This window comes from Chiroxiphia lanceolata, chromosome Z (assembly GCF_009829145.1).
Source record: "Chiroxiphia lanceolata isolate bChiLan1 chromosome Z, bChiLan1.pri, whole genome shotgun sequence".
Taxonomy (NCBI): domain Eukaryota; kingdom Metazoa; phylum Chordata; class Aves; order Passeriformes; family Pipridae; genus Chiroxiphia; species Chiroxiphia lanceolata.
The window spans coordinates 21,041,294-21,063,156 of record NC_045671.1 but is presented as its reverse complement, the minus strand read 5'-3'; the positions used below and the strand labels follow the sequence as shown (position 1 = coordinate 21,063,156).

The 21,863-nt window shown below is 37.0% G+C and overlaps 1 protein-coding gene across 4 annotated transcripts in view; it reads right to left on the bottom strand.

Annotated features, from left to right (window-relative positions):
- AP3B1 (adaptor related protein complex 3 subunit beta 1) overlaps positions 1–21,863 on the bottom strand; it is a 148,929-nt gene that overhangs the window by 21,475 nt on the left and 105,591 nt on the right. For all 4 annotated transcript variants that reach the window (XM_032675689.1, XM_032675687.1, XM_032675688.1 and 1 more), the window contains exons 23-24: positions 9,935–10,166; positions 6,801–6,885 (exon numbers count right to left, since the gene is read on the bottom strand). In XM_032675689.1, the coding sequence (XP_032531580.1) occupies positions 6,801–6,885; positions 9,935–10,166 (317 nt within the window). The remainder of the gene's footprint in view (positions 1–6,800; positions 6,886–9,934; positions 10,167–21,863) is intronic.

The following is a 21,863-nucleotide window of genomic DNA, read 5'->3' as shown; positions in this document are numbered from 1 at the left end:
AGTAGGGGCCCTCTGGTGGTCTAGTGGTTAGGATGCGGCGCTTTCACCGCCGCGGCCCGGGTTCGATTCCCGGTCAGAGAAAAAGTCCCCCGGGCAGATGGAGCTCGTCAGCCCTGTAAGGCCATCCATCTAAGAGAAGGTCACTCTATACAAACCTATGTCCTGAGGACCTCACTGCCACCGTCCGAGCTTGCTCGGCCCCGGCAGATGAACCTCAGGATTAAAGGGTGGGCTCAGCTCAGCACACACTGTGTCTCACCTAAAAAATCCACTGCGCAGGCTCGAAGGGTAAAGACCCTTCCCAAATCTTCGTTCGCGAAGACTGGCCATACATACATAATGGACAAGTTTAATAATAATACTGAGTTTTGCAGTACAACTACTTAATTTCCTGCAATACCAAGAAAACTAAATTCTAGTGTATTTAACGCATTTATTTGTAATTTTCATAATATTATTAGTATAACTGATGCTTAAACAAAAAACTGCAGAGGTGATTTGAAGCTTGAACATTAACATTTAAGAATCTGCTGAACAACTCGTTCAAGTTGCACTGAAACACCTCTCAGGTGGTGTTGCTCAAACTATCCTGGAAGATCAAGCTGAAGAAGCTTACTGGAAAAAAAACCAAACCAAAGTTTTTCAGGCCAATGAAATGTAACTGTTTTCAGATTTCAAAAATTAAAGATTGAATTTTCTAACATTATCAAGTGCAACTGGTAGGTTACAGCCTTAGCAGAACAAGAATGCTTAATGAGAAGTCCTCAGAAGGAAGTTCTAAAAGAATCAAACAACTGGGGATGTCCAAGAATAGTACCTTGCCACTAGTTTGCAAAATCTGTTTCGTATTTAATTGTGAACTTAGGGGCAAATAATGTTAGACATCATTACTCCTACTTATGCCTTAAAAACTGTTAAACTGTACATATTGTATTTTTAGAAGGCATGAATCACTTTCCTGATTCAATTTCAAGGATCATATGAATTTATCTTCTGATGCACCCAATTAAGATGAACAGATGAGAGACAATAATGCTTCCACAGGATCATAGGGAGACTTACTAGCTCCATGATAAACGACACTGCAGAACTAACATTCAACCCTTAAGAAGATGTGCAGTTTTAAGTTTTCTTTAGATGGCTGCAGTTGGACCAGCTAGCACCTGCCATTTGAAACCAGAGGCTATTCCCTCTCTCGCCTCTCTTTTTTTAAAAAAATAATTGGCTCCAAAGGGTTCCTGGGAAAGAAGTTCTCTGCCACAACATAAGACTTCAGGACAATGATGGCAAAATCTTCTTTAAAACTAATGCAAATAATATTAACACTTTTGAATGAGGTTTTTTAAGATTCCACAATAGCAGTGTTTAAAGTCTTAATTTCCAAGGCTTCTAATAAATTATTACTCTAATAGGAGACTGGGGAAGATTCTTCTTGCTCTTTATATTATCCTTTTTTGTTTCACTCCCAGTGGCTGCTTGTCCCAGAATACACTTATCCCAAACTAGCTTAATATTTCTGTCTTGTATTCAAAAGATCTCCAAAAATAATCAAAAAAGAATGGAAAAGGAAGAGCAACACAAAGTTGCTAAGCTACCACAAACCAAAACATGGAATGGAGAAGTCTAAGAGACTTTGCTCATAGTCTTGCTGAGGAAAGTACAGTATCTGGCTTTTATGAGAAAAAAGGCCAAAGCAATAGGACAAATGAGAGCAGTTGTCCATGTCCAGCCTTGTTTTTTCCAGGTCAATCATCTATCTCAGTATAATTGTTTTCTGGAATAGGGACAACCGACTACTTCAGAGTAATGAAATAAAGAGAAAAGTACCAGATTTCTTGTCCTACATCTATAAACAACTTGGTGATCTGCTGACAAAGCACTAGGAAAGAAAACAGCAAGAAGCATGTGAAAACGCAAGTGACAGTGTTGTGAAGACAGTCCTGCATCTCTAACGTTAGCTTTTAATATATTCCATAACATATTCCACTACATAATTTTAATCAGATGCTTTTGTGCAAGCATCTACACCTGAATGCATGCTTGCACTCAACAGAAATACTGACTGCTAAGCAGCTGATCCTCTTCATTTACTCCACTTTGCAGGTAGGAGTTCTGCTTGACAAGATTCTACAGCAACACAGACTGAAGTAAGTGAATTTCATGTTGCAAAAAATCTCTTCCTTGGAAAAAAAAATTTAGAGCAAAATCTTTTACAATAAAGTAGAACCTGCAGAGAGCAGACTGAGAGAGCAGATAGAACCTGCAGAGAGCAGGTTTTCAAATTTCATTCATGGGATTTAGTTCATTTAAGAAAATGCTATATTCTTCTTGCTACACCAACCTCTTCTAGAGTAATCAGCAAAATATTTTCTCTATATAGTCCAATGCAGATGAAGTAATGGACAGCTTCCTTTTCTATCAGCATAACAACAGCAGAAAAGCATGTACATGGTCCTAGCCCTTCTAATGAACTGGAATATATGCAATGCCAATATAAGGTAGTCAGCTTGTGTTTGTAAAAACCTCTGCCACATATCACATTTTTTTCCATGACCTAATTATTCTGAAAAAGAATGGAAGACATAGAAGTTGCTGCTTTCATTCCATTCCCTTTCTTCTTGGGAGTTCTGATTGTATTCTTTGCACTTAAACCGAGAAAACTAGCAAAAGAGATGCATGGTATGGACCCTTCCCCTACGCTAAGTGGTTTCAAAAAAACCTAAACAACATCCTACATCATTCAAAAGAACAGGGAAAAGAAGAGAAGAGAACAGGTTCTCCAGAAACTGTTCTTTCATGGTTTTGGAAACAGCCAAGAGAGTGGGTAAAGAGGGGATGAAAAGGGAAGAAGAGGTAAAGACAAACTTTCTTCTTCAGCTTTCAATGTTGTAAAAAGGATATCTCCCCTTCATCTTTCCTTATTCATCAGATACCTACAAGAAATTGGAGATTTGCCTACTGGGTTTTACAAATGCAGACAGGAATTCATAACGCTAAATATATGTACACAAAATAGGATAAGGGCATGTATATGCTGTAACCTTCTGTGTCTCTATAACCTTCCTTGTCTTTTTTCTCAACCAAATTCTGACACAGCAAAGCTCCCAAATCTTTGTTCAGATATCTCAGAAAACTGGTAAGCTGTGAGAAAGACCTGAGAATATCTGAAAAGCAGAAACAACCAAGACAATAAAGATAGCATATGAGGTAGTGCTAAGGTAGCGATCACTAGGAGCTCAAGGATTCAAGAGAAGACACAACAATGCGGGGATCTTGAAAATCTGACAAGGGAAAAAAAGTAATTGCACAGTCAGTGGAGTACTGCAGTTAGTCTGTTGCATCAAGGATATATTCCAACCTTTGCTCAACTGCTCAACTTGCTCAACTTTGCTCAACTGCTCACCCTTTGCCTACCTGCTTACCTAAGGCTGAAGTCTGTTTCTGGGATGGTGAATATACTAAAATTTAATTAGGATTCAACAAGCTAGCAACCTACATTGCAGGTGAGTTAGCTAATAATAAATTACTTTAAGCTTCTAAGCTGTGTATATCCTGCTTGCAGAATGATAACAAAGTAACCCAAAAAGACAGAGCATCACTCAAAAAAATCTTTTAAAAGACCAAGTTCCTCCATTTATTCCTCTTTAACATTCTGCTTGAGAGGCATTATCATGCAGAACACCAGTGTGGCTGAAACAGTCTGCCTCTGCAAGGAGGTGGCACAAGAAAAATAGCAATGAAGAGATATTCTCCTTACAAGTACATAGCGTGAACATTCTAATACACATTCCAAATGTGTATTAGGCACATTCCAAACTGTGCATTAGGCACAGTTTTCAAGTTAAGGGATTTCACTTCTTTTTAATTAGATATGTGATCTTGGTAAGCTTTGCTTAACAGAAACAGTATTTGTGAGGGAGGTCTTTCAAAGCTCAGCCCTTCAAACCTCTCTTTAATGCAGTTTCTCCTTCATTGTCCTTGAATCTGTACAACAAATTGAGAAAAAGATCTAAATATTTTATGGCTCTTGTTAGGTTTTTTTCTTTATACAGTTTGTATTTATAGAACCAATAGTACCACAGCACACCCCCTAGCAGAAAGGTAGTGTTTGCTATGCAAAACACACAGTCCATGATTGGCATCTAAGACCAATTGATCTACCCATTACCACTACGTCCCTACCCCCACAAGCTTTACTACAAAGCTATTGATTTAAACACTGCCGATCGGTTTCCATTTTCTGATTTTGGGCAGGCCAATTAAGAAAGTGAGTAATTGTGATTACACCACTTCAGGATCAATTACATTTGATGCAAGATAAAGTGCTCCTCTTAGAACAACATAAAGAAAATTGTTATGATCAGGAACTCTTTACCGCTGAACATGCTTCTAACAAAAATGCAAAATAACTGACAATGTCTTTCATAAGGATATGTTAGTAGGAAATACAGGAATATCAACATATTTCGCACAGTATTTTGACTATATTTTGACTAACTTCTAGAAGTCATTCCTTCTTTTGGATAAAAGCTTTTTAAGAAATAAGACAAGTTAAAAAGGCTGCATCTGAGTTGTCTAAGACATTGCTCCCAAAACATCACACTGCACAATTTCTTCAATGATATTGCAGATGAGTACCATTTTGAACAGCATATGTTTTCAAATAGCAAATTTTACGCAAAGAACATTTTACCTATTATTACACTATTTTCTAAGAACTAGTGACAAAGAAACAAGGCCCTATCAATTAGCAAAGGAACAAAGTAAGCAATTCCTATTCTTAATTTAATTTTAAACTTAGCTTGAGTACTTTGTCATTGGACTCACATTGTCTAAATCATTAAAATGAATACACCACTGAGGTCTGAGGCAAATCTATTTACAGTGATGTTACTCATAGTCTGGTTGGTGTTCAGGAATATTGATCTGTCTTGTTTGTCTAATAGGAAAATAATAAACAATTACTAGGCAATGTTGGAGAAAGTAATCAGTTTTTATATATCACTAATACAGCAGACCTCCCAAAACATAAAGGTGATGATCTGCATAAAATCAATGTGTTATGCTACACTGCTTATCCTCATCACTGCTAAGATTCTTAAATAAACGGTGTAAGTTTGAAATCAAACCACTGGTATACTGAAAATATGCACTTGAAAGAAAAATATCTGCTCTATTTAAAAAAGAATGTTTCTGCTTGATAAACTGAGAATATTCTATTTTAAAAAACTCAAATATATTTAGGAAAAGAGAGCCTATCATTTTGAAGCAATTTTGAAATTGCACTCTGTAGAAGGGAACTTCCTTCCCAAACAAACCTAGCATCAGGTAACAGTTCAAAGCTGTTTCCAAATTCCAGCAAATAGTATACAGACCAGCTATGACAACATGATGCACATAAACTACATGCTGCAGACATCTTGCTGGAGGTACAAATAGGTGTAAAATGACTATGTAGGAGTATCTGTTGTACTGGGAAAGGTTTGAGAAATGGAAAGAAAAAATTCAATAGTAAAACCTTCTTGCCCCTAGAACAAGCAATCTTATTTTAGCAGTACTTTTGGAGTCACTAGGGTACATCTCTATGATTAATATTTTCAGGCTGTCTTTAATAAACTGTAAATTTCACAGGCTGTCCTTAGCAGCAGTACACTAAAATTGCTACAGTACTTAAGACAGGGGTACAGAACTTTCTCAAAGGGTTTCCCTTAAACTGGATTGCAGAAATGTGAATGTCTCTTCAATATCTTTTTTTTGTGCAGAACATTGAAAACAGTGATTCTTGCAACAAAACATGTAAAAATCCCATTATTTCAGAATGTGTAAAAAAAAAAACAAACCCAAAACGTGTAGATCTACATACTGCTGTTGCACAGTTTCAAAGACTACATAAAAGTGAACAGCTTTAAAAGAAGGATTCCCCCTTCCATTCTTTTCCAGTGTTTGGACATCGTTACTATAAATTTACCCTGCTTTCAAATGCTAGTTTATAACAGAATTCTCACTGGGTGAACAGGTTTCCTGTTATCCTCGAATGCAGAAGGAACTCATACAAAGGAGGACCTTGAACATGCCAATAAAAAGCACAAAAAACGCAAATCAAGAATGTAAGACAAAATCTAGTTGGCTAGTCAGTTACTTGTTTTCATTCTCTCACTATTTATTTAAAAGAATCTACAGCATGAGGAATAAACTCTTTAGGCCAGGAAGTTTTGGGGTTGGTTTCATGCAGTCATGTTATATAGATCACAAACAGCCATAATAAGCACTCGAGGTAGTAAAATTGCTCACACTAAGTGCTTTTATGACTTGCAATTTCTTACAAGGCAGAACACACACAAAACACTACAGGAGAATAGTCAGACCTGACTGCTCCTTTCTAGAGGGTGTTAATAAGAAGAATCCCAAAAAGAGCAGGACAAAAAAAATAAAGCTGAAAAACAGAGAAGTAATTCTAAATCAAAAGAGGACTTAATGTTTCTGCTTAGTATCATTTACACCAAAGGAAAAACTATGCCTCCCAAACACAGTGTGTCAAAGAGTTTTTGAGTGTAAACAAATGACTTCAAACCTAGATCTGGGCTTAATTTGAAGGCTGAAGAAAACATTTCTTCTAATAGTAAAACTAAACACTAATCATGTATTATTTCTCTAAGAACATGTTGGGTATACATCATGGTATGAGTTTTGTTTAATTCTCTAAATATTTAATGAACAGCATGACTGCTATTGGCAAGTAAACTTCCAATAAACACTACTTTTGCCTTCCAAGAGCCAAAAATTACCCTCCTCTAACTCACCATAACTGGAAACTGGCTGTCTGAGTAGAATCACAGAAGTCAATACCCATTGTAACGGTAGTGGATCCTCCAGGCTCAAGGCACTCTAAATGAAGAGATTTGTAACAGGTAAAGTATCCGTGCAAGGCAACAGAAGACCCCAGATGCAAATAGTCAAACTTCATATAATTAAAAACCTATGTTAACAAACCCCAAAAAGCTCCATTAGAAAAGAATCAACAGCTGTAGTTTTATTTCAAGTAGGTGTCACCAAAATGTCACACTTAGACATTTAAGTGTCTTGGATCCCCCCTCCCACACAGTTAGTGCACATGAAATGTTGCCATTTCAATCTTACAGCTCTATTAACAAAATAACGATTTGTATTAGATAACTGAAGAAAATATTTTATAGAAAAAAAATATTGAAGTTAAATCCTTCTACTTGTGTGCAGATCCAGCACTGAGGTTTCATTTTCAATAACACTAGTTTGCACATTTAGTTAGTAAACAGCAAAACACAACAACTACTATTAAAATTTACATTAATACACATAATAGTGGAAAATGAGCTGAACTTAAACTATTTCATAATTACTGTGGTTTACTTACGGTCTTAATATTCCAATTGCATTAGTTGGAAGGGAGAAGAAAGATTATAAACACAAAATGGAAGACCATTTTGTTCTATACAAGCAGTATATATATATATATATGTGTGTGTGTGTGTGTCACAGACACTCTTGACAGTTAAGATATCAAGAGATATTATCATTCTTAGCTTCTTGACAAAATCACTACACTATTTCCTTAATGTTGTAAAGACAAAGCTTTCTTTAAAGGCTTTTTCTTTTAAGGTCTAAGTAGAAGTATTAAAAACAAGCACCAAAGTAAAGTTTGACTTCTCAAGATTACAACAAAGAAAAGCTAAAAGCATGGTTAAAAAAGAGGAATTCAAATAAAAAGAATTGGACAGGCAGAAAAATGTCCAATGTCCAGACTATTCATATTTCAGGAACTGAAAAGTTGGCAACTGCTCCATGACAAAAGGAAACAAAATTTAACAATATCAAGTTTGGAAAAATACGGAAACATGGAGTTGATGCAGTTAGGCAGAGTCTAAACTAATGCTAGTGAATGAATGAAAAACAAAGTATTCCACGGAGTCTGTGTAAAGCATTGAAAGATTACAGGCTCCAGCTCAAATTCAGAATAAACTTTACCAAAGTCTTTGAGCTTAATGTTTTCAAAGAGGATTTCAAAGGGAATTAGTCAACAAGAAAATGTGCAGGGGGACTTGGGTGAAATAATTTGGACCATTTCTACTGGAAAAATCAGGACAACTGCTAACAGTAATTGCAGTGAGTGAGGCAAAACTAGGTTTATACTCCAGTAGGAATACCTGTCTACACTGACACTTCTCTTGGTTCTGCTGGGCAAATTATAGTATGTGTTTTCCAAATGCTGGAAACAGAATAAGAACAGGGTATATGAACTTTGTTCTAGATAAAGTGACAAAGAATACCAAAAATTTGCATTTAAGCAAGAAAAGCAACATTTTTTGAAGGAACTACAGATAATGTATAGCTAATTTTCTGCAGAAGAAATTAAAAGCTTCACAGGACAGACAGCACAATGTCCTTCTTGGAGAAATAAATACTTTAAAGGGTAGGATTGTTTTGTGGAGCTCAAGAAATCTAAAGTGGACAATTTATTAATTCTACTTTTTTTTCTCCATGGTTTTTATGTGAGACACGTGAACGCTACTTTTAATTGACTGTTACGTGGGTACTGTACCTCCTGATCCAATCTACAGTGTTACTAGATTTCTACTTGTAAGCCTTTGTGCTTTATTTCTTTAAAGGGAGGGATATACAATAAAGCTGATGGTCAAAACTAACTTGAATTCAGAACTCTGAGCAGGACTTCTTATCTTGAGGAATTAATATAAAAACCAAAATTATTATTATTATTAATTAGTATTAAAACAAAGATTAATACAGTTCCTAAACATAACATATCATTACCAAAATGGAAACAGTTCCATAATTTTAACTCCGAAATAAAATGTAGCATTGGACAATTCGGTGTAAATCTGTATAACCTTTAAAATGTTAAAAAAATAACTATTTTAATAGCACAGAGCCATTTAATACCAACAGTCTTAACTACTTAAAACAAAGGATACTCTGTACTTCACTATTGTGCTTTAAAAACATGTTCCTGTATTCTTCTAATGTGATACAGATTCACATAATAATGTAGCTCATTGAAGGAGAAGAAATGTGTCTAAAGAAATAGGAGCTTGTGTCAAAAAGGAGCATGTCTGTCCTTCCCATTTGTATTATGAAATACACATTTTCGTTCCTTCTGACTACACCACAGTGTCCTAAAAAAAAGAAAGCAGATTGCGTGCACAGATACTACTCTTGAATAAAAGTTGCTATGATTTGTGTTCTTTCTCAGGTTTTATACTCCTTTCCACTAATAGAAATTTAGCAAAAAACCCTTGTAATCAGATAGAAAGTGAAACAACTTAGGTTTGGGCTGACTGCAGCATTGCTTTCTATCCAGTCTAGGCAGACACACTTTGTGGAAGTATGGTAGATATAAGCTAAACTAAAACATACACTCCCTCTCTACTGCCATAAGCTCACAAGGGAAAAAATGACAATGCTCCGAGCCACCAAAATACACATGACATCTACAAATTTACTTAAAGCTTGGTAAGAAACAATTGTGAATATATAAATCCTCATTCTTAACAATATCCCATAACACACATTCTAGACTAAGGCTGTCAGAAAATCAACGCTTGTTGGTATACAGAAAAATTTTATTGTATCAGCTGGAAGAGTTGTAATATAATTGATATTTGAACAAGCAGGTAAGCTTTCAGGCATGGAAGTTCCGATCTAAGCAATATTTTCAAAGTCAAATACAAGGGAAGCTGAATTAAATTTTTGTTAAAATCAGACTAGGAAACTATCTAGGAAAAGACAGTTGCATGAATGTGTGTATGTATACCTACATACACATGTATACATACATACACACACACACATATATATATGAGTACACGTTTGGCTACGCAAAAACACTTTCCTCTATTTGAAATGTTAAGAGTCTGTATTTTTAAAGATAGGATATGATTACCTATTGGATTAAACTCATGCATCCTCACGCCTGGAGGTAATTTCTTCCCCTCAATGTGAATATTCTCTATCTTCTGATCGGTTGTATTTGTTACTGTCACTTGCACAGGTACCATATGATCACCAAAAAGGCCTGGCTGTCTTGAGAAGTGATAATGAGCTGCTAATCCTTTTCCACTCATTCGATGAAGCAGTTCATATGCTTTTGTTGGCACAGAGACTTGAGAAGTGACCTGTTAAGTACAAAACAACAGTTGGCAAATGTAAATGAAGAACAAATAAAATAACAATTAAATATTGCACTTTTCACTCAGCTAGAACACCTGCTTTCAAGTTAGAATTTTAGTGAATCAGAAACATGTAAGGACACATTCAAATGCATAAAAAAATTGCAGTAATAGATATCAGATAACAGAGCCTAACATTTCTGGTGCTGAGAAAAAGCAGCTTCAACTTGGTTGTTATCTGTCTCACTTTCCACTATAGCATCTTTTCATTTTTTTAACTCTACAGTTATCTATTAAATTATCATTTTTTTTAAGAGTTACAGTTAGAATAGTAACGTTTTTTTCCAGTAAGAAACATTCTATGCATCAGAACTACAGCGTGACCCCAAGCCCATTGTGTAATGTGAAAGTGTAGTGTGAAATTTCTTCTACTTCTGTTGTTAAAACCACAAAAAAAAAGTTGCCTAATAATTACACCAGTGAAAAAGTAAAAATACAGTTATAAAGAGCAGAAGGATGCTGCCACTTTTTAAGCAGTCCTGCCGCTAAAAGCAGTAAGAGAAATACCAAGGATGTTTGGGTCCATTCTATCCTGCAGAAATAGCATGAAAAAAGATATTCAGTGTGCAAACATTCCCAGATACTACTGATAAGGAGATCTGTAATCATGAGCTCAAAAGTACAACACTAAGGCATATGCAGAAATCTGCATAAAAGTGAATCTGAATTCTTTAAACAAGTTCTAAGAAAAGGTTGGGGAATTACATGAAACAAACACCAAACAGAATGCAGAGGTTGAAAAAAGCCAAATGCTCAGCACAAAAATCCCATTTGTCTGGTCAATGCTCTATGAGCTACTGAACTTTACAGTAGATCTGTTAGATACACCTGTTTATGCTTTCACTGATGAGTGTCCCTCTTCTTTTGTCCTACCCACAACCCTGAATGTGTAACTAAGCGAGAGACAACTGCAGACAGCAGGCTGTTCAAGACTCCAATCAGCTAAACAGGGAGAACTAGCTTTCATCTTGCCTTCTCTACAAAACACTTGCAGGGCTGCTACATTTTCCTGACTGACACATTTAACACCGAAGGCCTGGTCTAAAGGCTTAAGGAATACTTTCAGTAATAGAAGAATAATAGGAGATGAAGTAAGAGCTGAGATTTAAACCCATAAGGTATTACAGAAATGGCAGGGCATCTGGAAAACTTTTGGTTGCAAACTATCCTGTTGAAAAACTTGGAAGTTAGCAAGTACATAACAAAACTTGATCTTCATCTCTTGAGTACCAGTTTCTGAACTGGAAAGCCAGGCTAATAATATCCATCACCTCAAATGAGTATCTGTGAAGGTCAACTAATAAATGCTTAACAGTGTGAGCACTACACTGATGAAAGCTGAAAAACTACATGAGGAACTTGAGTGAGTGTGTTTTCTCAGGTCGCTTTGGGAAGTGCATTAAGTTTCACACATATCATACTGAATGAAAAATAAATCATGAAGGTAAAAAGGCAGAAAGGATTCTCATCCCCTCAAAACTCAACCACTATGTGACTGTAACTAGAACAACACATGCAGGATGTGACCACACAAACACCTCTGTAAAACCTTCCACATCAGATTTCACTTTCAACTTTTTATGTAGTTGTTTCTTTCTTTAATATATAAAAACTCTGGTATCAGTTTTTTTAGAAACAAATTAATTATCTACCAGTAGTCTTAAGTACGAAGACTAAGGGCAGTTTCAAAACAGCTCTGAACTGATGAAACTCCACACCACCAAACTTCATATATGTACAACTTGCTAATACTTTTAAAATAAATTGTTGAAGTTCAATCATTTTCCTCACCTTAAAAAGATAATATAATGTTCTCAGGGACAACATTTTTAACTTTCCCATATGATGAGAAGAAAATACAGCTGTTTACAATAGAACACATACTATAAATTTCTGTACTTACTCAAATAATAGTAGCAATACCACTTAAAGAATATAGGCACCATATTTTTAAATTGAGTCAATTTTTTCAGTCCAATTCCCGATCTCTGACAAGCATGGAAATATCTAATACTTTTGTCCAAGAACACAGTTCAGTGAAATGTTACAAAATCCACAACAACCATGTATCTTTTTACTCCAAAGCCATTTCACATGCATAAATATATGCTAACATTAGGGTTACTTTATCTTTAAATGATATTTATAAAATAGTAACGTGTTTGATACCACATGACCAGATTTACAGCCAATGCAAAATGTATGAAAAGGTACAATTTGTATGGACCTTCACAGTTACTCAAAATTCAAACCCTCTTTGAATACAAGACTCAAACTTTCACAGATTAATACTCTGCTTAGTTTTCTAGAAACAACTGACAAGGTCAAACTCTCAAAAAACAACTGTGTTGTCCGGAAATAAGGAATGAAGTACTTTGAGTAATAAATATCTTATTGGTACACAGAAAGAGACAATAAGAGTAAGAAGTTATTAAGCAGTCAAATTAGCACATTACTTAAACCATTGTTCAAATAATGAACAAAACTCAACTTTTAAAATATAATTTAAGTCTTATTTTTAAGTTTAAGCTTAGTCTTTAACTTTTATTATTCATTTGAATGGGACCTGAATAATGCAAAAGTTATTTCATGAAATGGTTCACCCATTTTACATTAACAAACTTAGGGCATACGTTTAACTCATGTTAACACAAGTATTTTGAAGTAGACTAGCTTCTCTGTGCTAATTTACGGTTGGTTTTATTAGTACTGTTTATTAACAGGAATGAAAACATAAAAAGTCAGTAGTCCAGTCAAGTCCAGTCAGAAGTCCAACATGTAGATACACAGAATCATATACTCATTAAGGTTAGAAAATATCTCTAAAATCAGGGGCCTACTGTTAACCCAGCATTGCCATCCTCCCCATAAACCATGCTCCTAGGTTTCACATTTACAGGCCTTCTGAAGACTTCCATGAATGGTGATTTCACCAATTCCCTGGACAGCCTATTCTAATGCTTGATAATTCTTTTAGTGAAGAGATTTTTCCTAATACCAAACCTAAACCTCCCCTGGAACAACTTGAGGCCATTTCCTCTTGTCCTATCACTTACCTGGGAGAAGATAATGAACCCCACCTGGTTAAAACCTCCTTTCAGGTAGTTGTAGAGAGCAGTAAGGTCACCCCCGACCTTCCTTTTCTCCAGGATAAATACCACCAGTTCCCTCAGCCATTCCTCATAGGACTTACTCTCTAGACCCTTCATCAGCTCTGTTGCCCTTCTCTAAACACACTCCAGCACCTCAATGTCCTTCTTGTACTGAGGGGCCCACAGATGGATACAGGACTGAGGTGTGACCTCACCAGTGCTGAGTACAGAGGGACAATCACTGCCCTGGTCCTGCTGGTCACACTATTTCTGACACAAACCAGGATTCCACTGGTGGCCTTCTTGACCACCTGAGCACACTGTTGGCTCATGTTCAGCTGCTGTTAAACAGCACCTCCAGGTCCTTTTCCTCTAGGCAGTTTTCCAGCCACTCTTGCCTCAGCCTGTAGCACTGCCTGGGGTTGTTGTGACCCAAGGGCAGGACCTGGCACTTGGCCTTGTTGAATCTCATACCACTGGGCTCAGCCTTTTGGACCTTCACCTTTCACCAACCTGTGCTGGCTGGGCCTGACCCCCCTGACATGTCCTTCATATGCCATGTAATGGCATTCAGGATGAGATGTTCCAAAATGCATATACAAACAGAAAAATCCTTCACTGTATTTAAATTCTAACATTCATTCAAGTTTTACTGAATCCTCCCTGTGATTTTTAGAGATTTTAATCTATGCCCCCTTCAGCGTTACTTCTCGTTTCAGTCACAATTTCACTCCTGAGCCTGTTCACTTCTATTTTCAGTATTATACTACACATAGCAACAGAAACACAAAAGACAGTCAGAATACTGACATGATGTTTAAGCCATCTTTCTTCCTATAGAACATTAACTTTCACTTGCATTTAATGTGGTAGTACTGAAAAAAAATAAAATATATGTATGTTGAAGAAATTTAATTCTGGAAAATGAGAGTTCTCAAACCCTCTACTTGGTAGCAAGGGTTTTGAGCTGACAAAGGCTGATGTGACTGCAATGTGGTGTATTTAACAGTTGCATCGGTCTAGTAAACAGTTTTTTAATTCTAAAATTTTTGATGTATAGAGTTGTGATACTTAGAGAATCCCATAGGGCACATACCTGCAATCACTGTGGGGTTAAAATAATACTACACAGAGTTAACAGAACAAGATGCATCTACTAACCAGGAGATAATCTCCTACAAATCTTACAGAGCATATGTTTAAATTATAGAAGTAGTTTGTGTACCTTTGGATGGTTTATGAAAATAACCAATCAATTCTGTAGACACAACATTATTTCTAAAGGAAATCTATGTGACTCATGATGCCTGCAGAAACACAGAGACAAACCACACATATTTTATCAGTTTATTACAGTAAGCAAATAAGCGTGGAATGAGAGTGCACATAACTGTCTACTTAACGCTTACTGAAACATTTATAAGAGCTGTTATCTTCCTAATAACAGACAGACAGTGTGCAATTTTAGAGAGGAGAAAAGCTTCATATTTTTTAACACTTCACTAAAAAGTAACTGAAGAGTGTAAAATGAAAAATACTCTGTGCAGTTAGCTGGTAATGGACCATATTATCAACTCAAGTTAGATTTATAGGATACAAACTAGTCACTAATAGTTATTTTATGACACAGTGTGTCTGCTTTTTTTGGGTGAAGATTATTAAGATTAAACTTGCAAAACTTTTTTTTATACAGCTGTTTAGAAAGGCAGTAAAAATAAATTAAAATACTGACTGCCCTTCCACCCCATTCTGACTGAAAGCCAAGTGTAGGGACTCCATAGTGATATTATATGGTAACACTATCTTGGTACTAGTCAGACTGGCCACCATTAGAATTGCACATGTTGAAAGGTGATCCGTCACCCTAAAAGAAACAGCAAGTATTTTTAAACTAGTTCTTATATAAGAACAAGTACGACATTACAATTTTGCCATAAAAGTCCCCCACTCATTAATCATGTAAAGGGAAAAGTCTAAGATCACTGACAGTAGTTCTTGCTTTCTTTATCACAACAGAGCTGACTAGTTACAAACCACTGAATCCTCTCAGAATGAACATGCTTCTTTTTTCCAGCTCAGTAAGTCCTTATTAATTAATTTTACATTGATACCAAAAAATATTTTCCATAATTATTTAAAATTAAAAGCACTACAGGGTTTATTAAACCTAGTACAGAAAACAGAGGGAGACACACTTCCTGTACAAGGTACTGTAGAATCATCAGAGAATCACAGAATGGTTTGGGCTGGGACTTGAAAGAAGCATTGTTATTATTATTAAGCAAAAAATTATGTCTGCTTTCTTTTGTATTTGTTCCTTAGCTTAATAATGCTGCAATAATAAACATAGATTATTATGAGTCATAAATGTATATATTTTTGGATGAAAAATATATTATTGAAAAAAAATATTTGCTTCCAAGAATTATGACAATTATAATTCTACTTGCTCTAATTTACATTCTGTTAAAGCTGCGGACTAAATCATTTTATCTAAGTAACCCTTCTACTGCCCTCCTACTGGCACTATCCCTGACATAATCCAAGAATTACCTACTGAGCTGTGAGAGCTATATACTCTCTCACACTCACGGTAAGGCTATGCTCCAGTAACTCTGCAACAGCTAAGGGGAGAAGGGCTATCATGTAGTCCAGCCACATTTACATGATCTTTCAACTGAAGCTATGAGAGCAACTTAAATATAATTTTTATAGTATTAGGAGGAAGATGGAAAACCAGGAAAACAAAGAAAAGACAACTACTGGCAGGAAACAGTATATTCATGACATTTTAATTACCAGTTACATATTACTTACAGTCATAATATGGCTCTTACAAAAATAATTAATAATTCATAAAAAGATATAACAAAACCCAAACAAATAACATCAACATCCTAGTCTGCATTATTTCAGGAGGCTGTTGGAAATCCCAACATTACAGTATACTTAAGTCATGCTAATATGGACTGCCAAAGTAATGACAGAATCTCTCTGGCAGTGGGCAGGGAAACCAAACAAGCAAGCAAGCTAGCTCCTATTTTCCACAATCTGAGAAAAGCAACAGGATACCATCATTCAATTTGGGCTAATTTATCTAGACACACAGACACTCAAGGACATCATGTCAAATTCTGGAAAACGCTTTCCACCAAAGGCACATTTAACAGCTCTACATCTTCTAAAAGCCATGTCTGCTAAGAAGCCCTTCAATTTCTAATACATCCTAACTCCCTTCTTTTTGCATTGCCATCAACTTTTAGGCTCTAAACTTCCCTAAATAATTAATATGTCAATGAGGCTAATTGAAAATTACCATATTAATGATCATACCTTTAAACCATTAGTGTTTTCAGACAATTTCAGGCATTATAAAGTGAGTTCCAAAAATTTTTACTCTAAATTGTTAGATTAATACTTTTGATAATAAAAACTTGTAGGGAAAATAAAACAAACAAAACCCCACCACCACCACCAAAACTCATAAATTACAAAATCCCAGAAAACCAAAACCAAAGCCACCCAAATAACTTCCACTGATTTTTAAATGAGATGAATCTCAAACAAATGATCACTATCAACAAAAGCCTCCCTCTGTAAGGCTGCCAAAATTAATTCTTTCCTATGCCTTTTTTTTTTTTACTCTAATATTTATATGGTCTCAAATTATCCCTTCACGAAGAATCATATGTTCAAGGTAATCACAGAATTATAGAATCACAGAATGGTTCGGGTTGGAGGAGACCTTACAGATCACCTAGTTCTAACCACCCCTGCTGTGGCAAGGGACATCTCCTACTAGAAAAGGTTGCTCAGAACTCCAACCCACAGGTCAGTGTCCTTCCTGTTCTGGGAACCCCAGAGCTGGATGCAGTGCTCCAGGTGGGGTCTCACCAGAGCAGAGTAGAGGGGTGGAATCCCCTCCCTTGACCTGCTGCCCACACTGCTTTTGATGCAGCCCAGGATACAATTGGCTTTCTGGGCTGTGAGTGCACATTGCTGGGTCATGTCCAGCCTCTCATCCACCAGCATCCCCGAGTCCTTCTCAGTGGGGCTGCTCTCCACCTGTTCATCTCCCAGCTTGGATTGATACCAGGACTGCTCTGACCCAAGTGCAGCTCCTTGCACTTGGTCTCACTAAACCTCCTAAAATTCCCATGATCCCTCTCCTAGAGCTTGTCCAGGTCCCCGTGGATGGCATCCTGTCCTTCAGGTGTGTCAGCTGCACCACTCAGCTTGGTGCATCCTCAAATTTGTTGAGGGTGCATTTGATCCCTCTATGTCATTCATGAAGATATTAAATAACACTGGTCCCTGTATGGACCTCTGAGGGACACCACTTGTCACTGATGCCCGTTGGGACCCTGAGCCATTGGTCACTACCCTCTGGATGTGACCATTCAACCACTTTCTTATCCATCTAACAGTCCACTCATCAAATCCATCTCTCCAATTTAGAGAGAGGGATGTTGTGGGGGACTGTGTCAAAGGCTTTACAGAAGTCCAGACAAATGACATCTTCCCTTGTCCCCTGATGTCATCCCTCCGTCCTAGAAGGCCTAGAAGGCCACCAGGTTGGTCAGGCAGGACTTGCCCTTGGTGAAGCTGTGCTGGCTGTCTCATATCACCTCCCTGTCCTTCATGTGCCCTAGCACAGCTTGCAGGAGGATCTGTTGCATGATCTTCCCAGGCACAGAGGTGAGGCTGACAGGGTGGTAGTTTCCAGGGTCCTCCTTTCTACCCTTTTAAAAGATGGGTATGATATTTCCCTTTTTCCAGTCACCTGGGACTTCCCCTGACTGCCATGACATTTCAGATATCATGGAGAGTGGCTTGGCAACTACATCAGCCGATTCCTTCAGGGATGCATCTCATTGGGTCCTATAGGCTTATGTGCCTTCCAGTTCCTCAAGATCCTTCCTGATCTTCTGTTAACAGTGGGAGAGACTTTGCTCCCCCTGTCCTCATCCTCCTGACCGTCCACTGCAGCAGTGTGGGAAGAGAGGTCGCCATTGCAGACTGAGGCAAAAAGTTAGTGAGTAGCTCAGTCTCTTTCTCATCTGCTGTTACCTGTTCACCCGTCTTATTTATCAAGTGGGTACACCTTCTTTGACCTTCATTTTCTGATTAACATACCTGTAGAAGCCCTTCCTGTTATTTGTTGCGTCCCCTGCCAGGTTTACTTCCAGGTTTGCCTTGGCCTTCCTCACCCTTCCCTGCACAGTCGTACTTCATCTCTATACTCTTTGCAGGTCACCTGTCCTTGCCTCCACTATCCGAGTATTCGCTTCTTTCCCTTTAGTTAGACCAGCAGGTCCCTATGCAGCCATGCAGGTGTGCTGCCTTCCTTGCCTTATTTTTTGCTCCTGGGGATTGCTAGCTCTTATGCTAGCAAATATCTCCCTCAAAGATCTCCCAGCTCTGTTCCACTTCCTCACCCCTGAGGGCAGTCTCTCGGTGGCTGCCATGACTATCTCTCTGAAGAGCTGGAATTTTGCTTTCCTAAAGTTCAGGGGGCTAACTTTACTCCTTGTCTTACCCTATCCCTCAGGACCATGAACTCCACCAATGCATGATCTCTGCAACCCATCTGGCCTCCAGTCTTGATGTTCCCAGCTAGCTCACCTGTGTTGGTGACCAAAAGACCAAGTAATGCACCCCCTCTGGTAGGGCTGTCTGTTACCTGGGCTGGGAAGTTATCCTCCATGAATTCCAGGAGTATCCTGGATTGCCTACAGCTTACCGTGCTATTTTCCCAGCAGATATCAGGGTGGTTGAAGTCCCCCAGCACAACAAGAGTCTGTGAGCATGATGGCTCCTATAGCAGGAGCAGGAAGGCTGCATCAATAGGCTCCCCTTGATAAGGTGGCCTGTAGTAGACAAGAGTCACAAGGTTCCTTTTTCTGCCTCAGTCTCCAATTCTTACCCACACCTTTTTGACCTGCTCATGGGTATAATCTGTGAATCCAGAGATGATCCAAATCTTCAGTAATCCTAAATTATCCCTTTTCTAATATTTTTATATCCCTTAGATTTTTCTATGGTTCCTTTAAAACAGAACCAACTAGATAGAATTGCAGTTACTCTGTATCACTAAAAAGTATTGCTCTTCAAAAATAAGAATGCCTATATGATATAAAGGAACCAGGATTAGACCTTAACCTGGAGTTCACAAACAGCATAAAACTGTATCAGTCCCACCCCAGACTAATCAAGCACTTTTAAAACTGACAGTGCACTTGTTTTGTATTTTAAGTATAACTGGGGGCCAGAGAGACAGCTTGCATTTCACATGTATAATAGAGTTTAAAGCTTTGTAGTACAACAACACATGCTTTTGTTTGAAATTTCACACCTTTGCCTTTTCCTTCTGCTGAGCATAACAAATCCCATGAATAATCCAATGAAAATATTAGTAAAATCTTTTAAAAAGCCACACAAGAAAGGAGTTCAGTAGCAAAAAAATGGGAATATTCTCATGATTAAGTCACAGTTATTACATAAGCATGAAGGAAAGGGCTAAAGTCAGTGACATAATTATGGGACACAAAGCTTGGTATAAATTCAGAAGAACACATTCTTCCCCAAAGGGTACCCTGGGGGACTATGAAAACGACTTAAACAGATACTAAAGGAAAAATTTTCTTTTGATGACACTAGCAGAAAATTCCTACACTTCAGGTCTCAAACTGGTGAAATCCATATTTGTGCTCGAGAAACCTTAAGATTTACTATCATTTTGTCCTATGTATGTTTCTAAGAGGAAAAAAGCAGATGGTCTGGTGGCTGATGCATATGTGAGACTTTCATCAAGCAGCATGATTAGGCATTTCAAGGAAAAGGCATTCTCCCAATACAAAACAAGTAATTTACTTCAATTTAGTGATTCAATCCTTCCACTGACCACCTAACTGGAAAGACTGAGGACTGCACTTGAGGACATGGTTTAGTGGTGGACTTGGCAGTGTTAGGTTTGCAGTTGGACTCAATGATCTTTTTCAACCTCAATGATTCTTTGATTCTATGATTACCTGAAGTAGTTTAGCAGTTAGAAAAACAGAGTAAGGTGTCAGCCTCACCTTGCATCCTAATTATGAATTTGAAATGGTGAACATTGCTAAGAGGGATTAATATAGATTTTGGCATTGAGTCTACATGACTTTAAAGAAGTTCCTACAAATGGTTTCTAATATATTATTTTGATTTTTGGCAAACAGCCAGTACTCTAGAGACCTCTAAAGTGAAAACATACTGAACCCTACTGGCTATAACGTATAATTTTACAGTTAGGATTATACTATAACAACTCCTGCATATTGGTTTCTTCCAACAGAAGTGCCTAGTTCAAATTTTTCCCCAGAAAAAGACATCATGTGTCAGGGGAAGTGTATAATATAAGTTGAAACACTTCTACACAGTATTCCCTACAAGGCAAAACAAACTCAGCCTATAATATACCATATTTGAAATCTAGTAGAGATATTTATGAATGTCAAAATGTAAATTACATCTTTGCCAGCTTCATAAACTATATTTGAATCTTGTTCACTATATTGTTGTTGAGGAATGCAACAGGTTATTTTGGCTTCTATCGGGATGATCTTAAAGTACTTTGCTTTTATCTGTCAGGATGATCTTTGCCCACCTGCAAGGACAAAAGGCTGAAATAAGTACTGAACTCACTGCACACAAACATCTGCATCAGCTCTCCCTCAATGCAGGAGAAGAATCTCTGCAAGTACAAGAATACCTCTTTTAAACATGATATTGACATGACAAATTTCCCCAAGTTTTATTTAATTGTACACATAATATGTGTACAATTGTGTACAATATGTATAATATGAACAAATCCATATTCCCTAGGTTGCAAGAATTACAGCTGACCTGAGACCATGCTAACATAGTTTTTCTGTTTTGTTTTCCTTAAGCTTCATTTTTCATCCCTAAAAAGAAAAAAAATAATCTGCTACAGTTAATAGTCTGTTAAGCAACAAAGAGGTTTATTTATAACCAGTTACCTTCAGTTTTTGTTTAAATTCAAATTTAAATAAATTTCTATTTTTTTGACTCATTTATTAAAACTTAGTCCATTTTAAAGCAACACTTAATACACAAATGTATGTCAAATACTTGAAATTTATGATTTATATAGAAAGTAACAGCAGTTAAAATTTATGATTTGTGTAGTAAGCATATATTCTAATGCTCCTGGAGTTACAAAGGTCCTTCAGTGTAAACAGTAGAATGATCTTCATACATTTCTTCATAAAAACATTCCAAACTAATAATAGTAAAAAATTGTACACAAACCTTTTACATCAATGAATTCCTAAATTCCATTATACAATTAAAAGTTCTATTTTACAGTTCTTACAAACGTATCTTTCCACCATTCTTCTGGCATCTTCAAATCAAGAACATAGATGCTAGGGACTACAGATGCCAAGTGACACTATATGCAGCCCTACAAAGATGGAAATATTTCTTAATCCAAGTGAACAGAAGTTAAAAATGAAAACTTTTATCAACTGCGCAGAAATCAGTATTA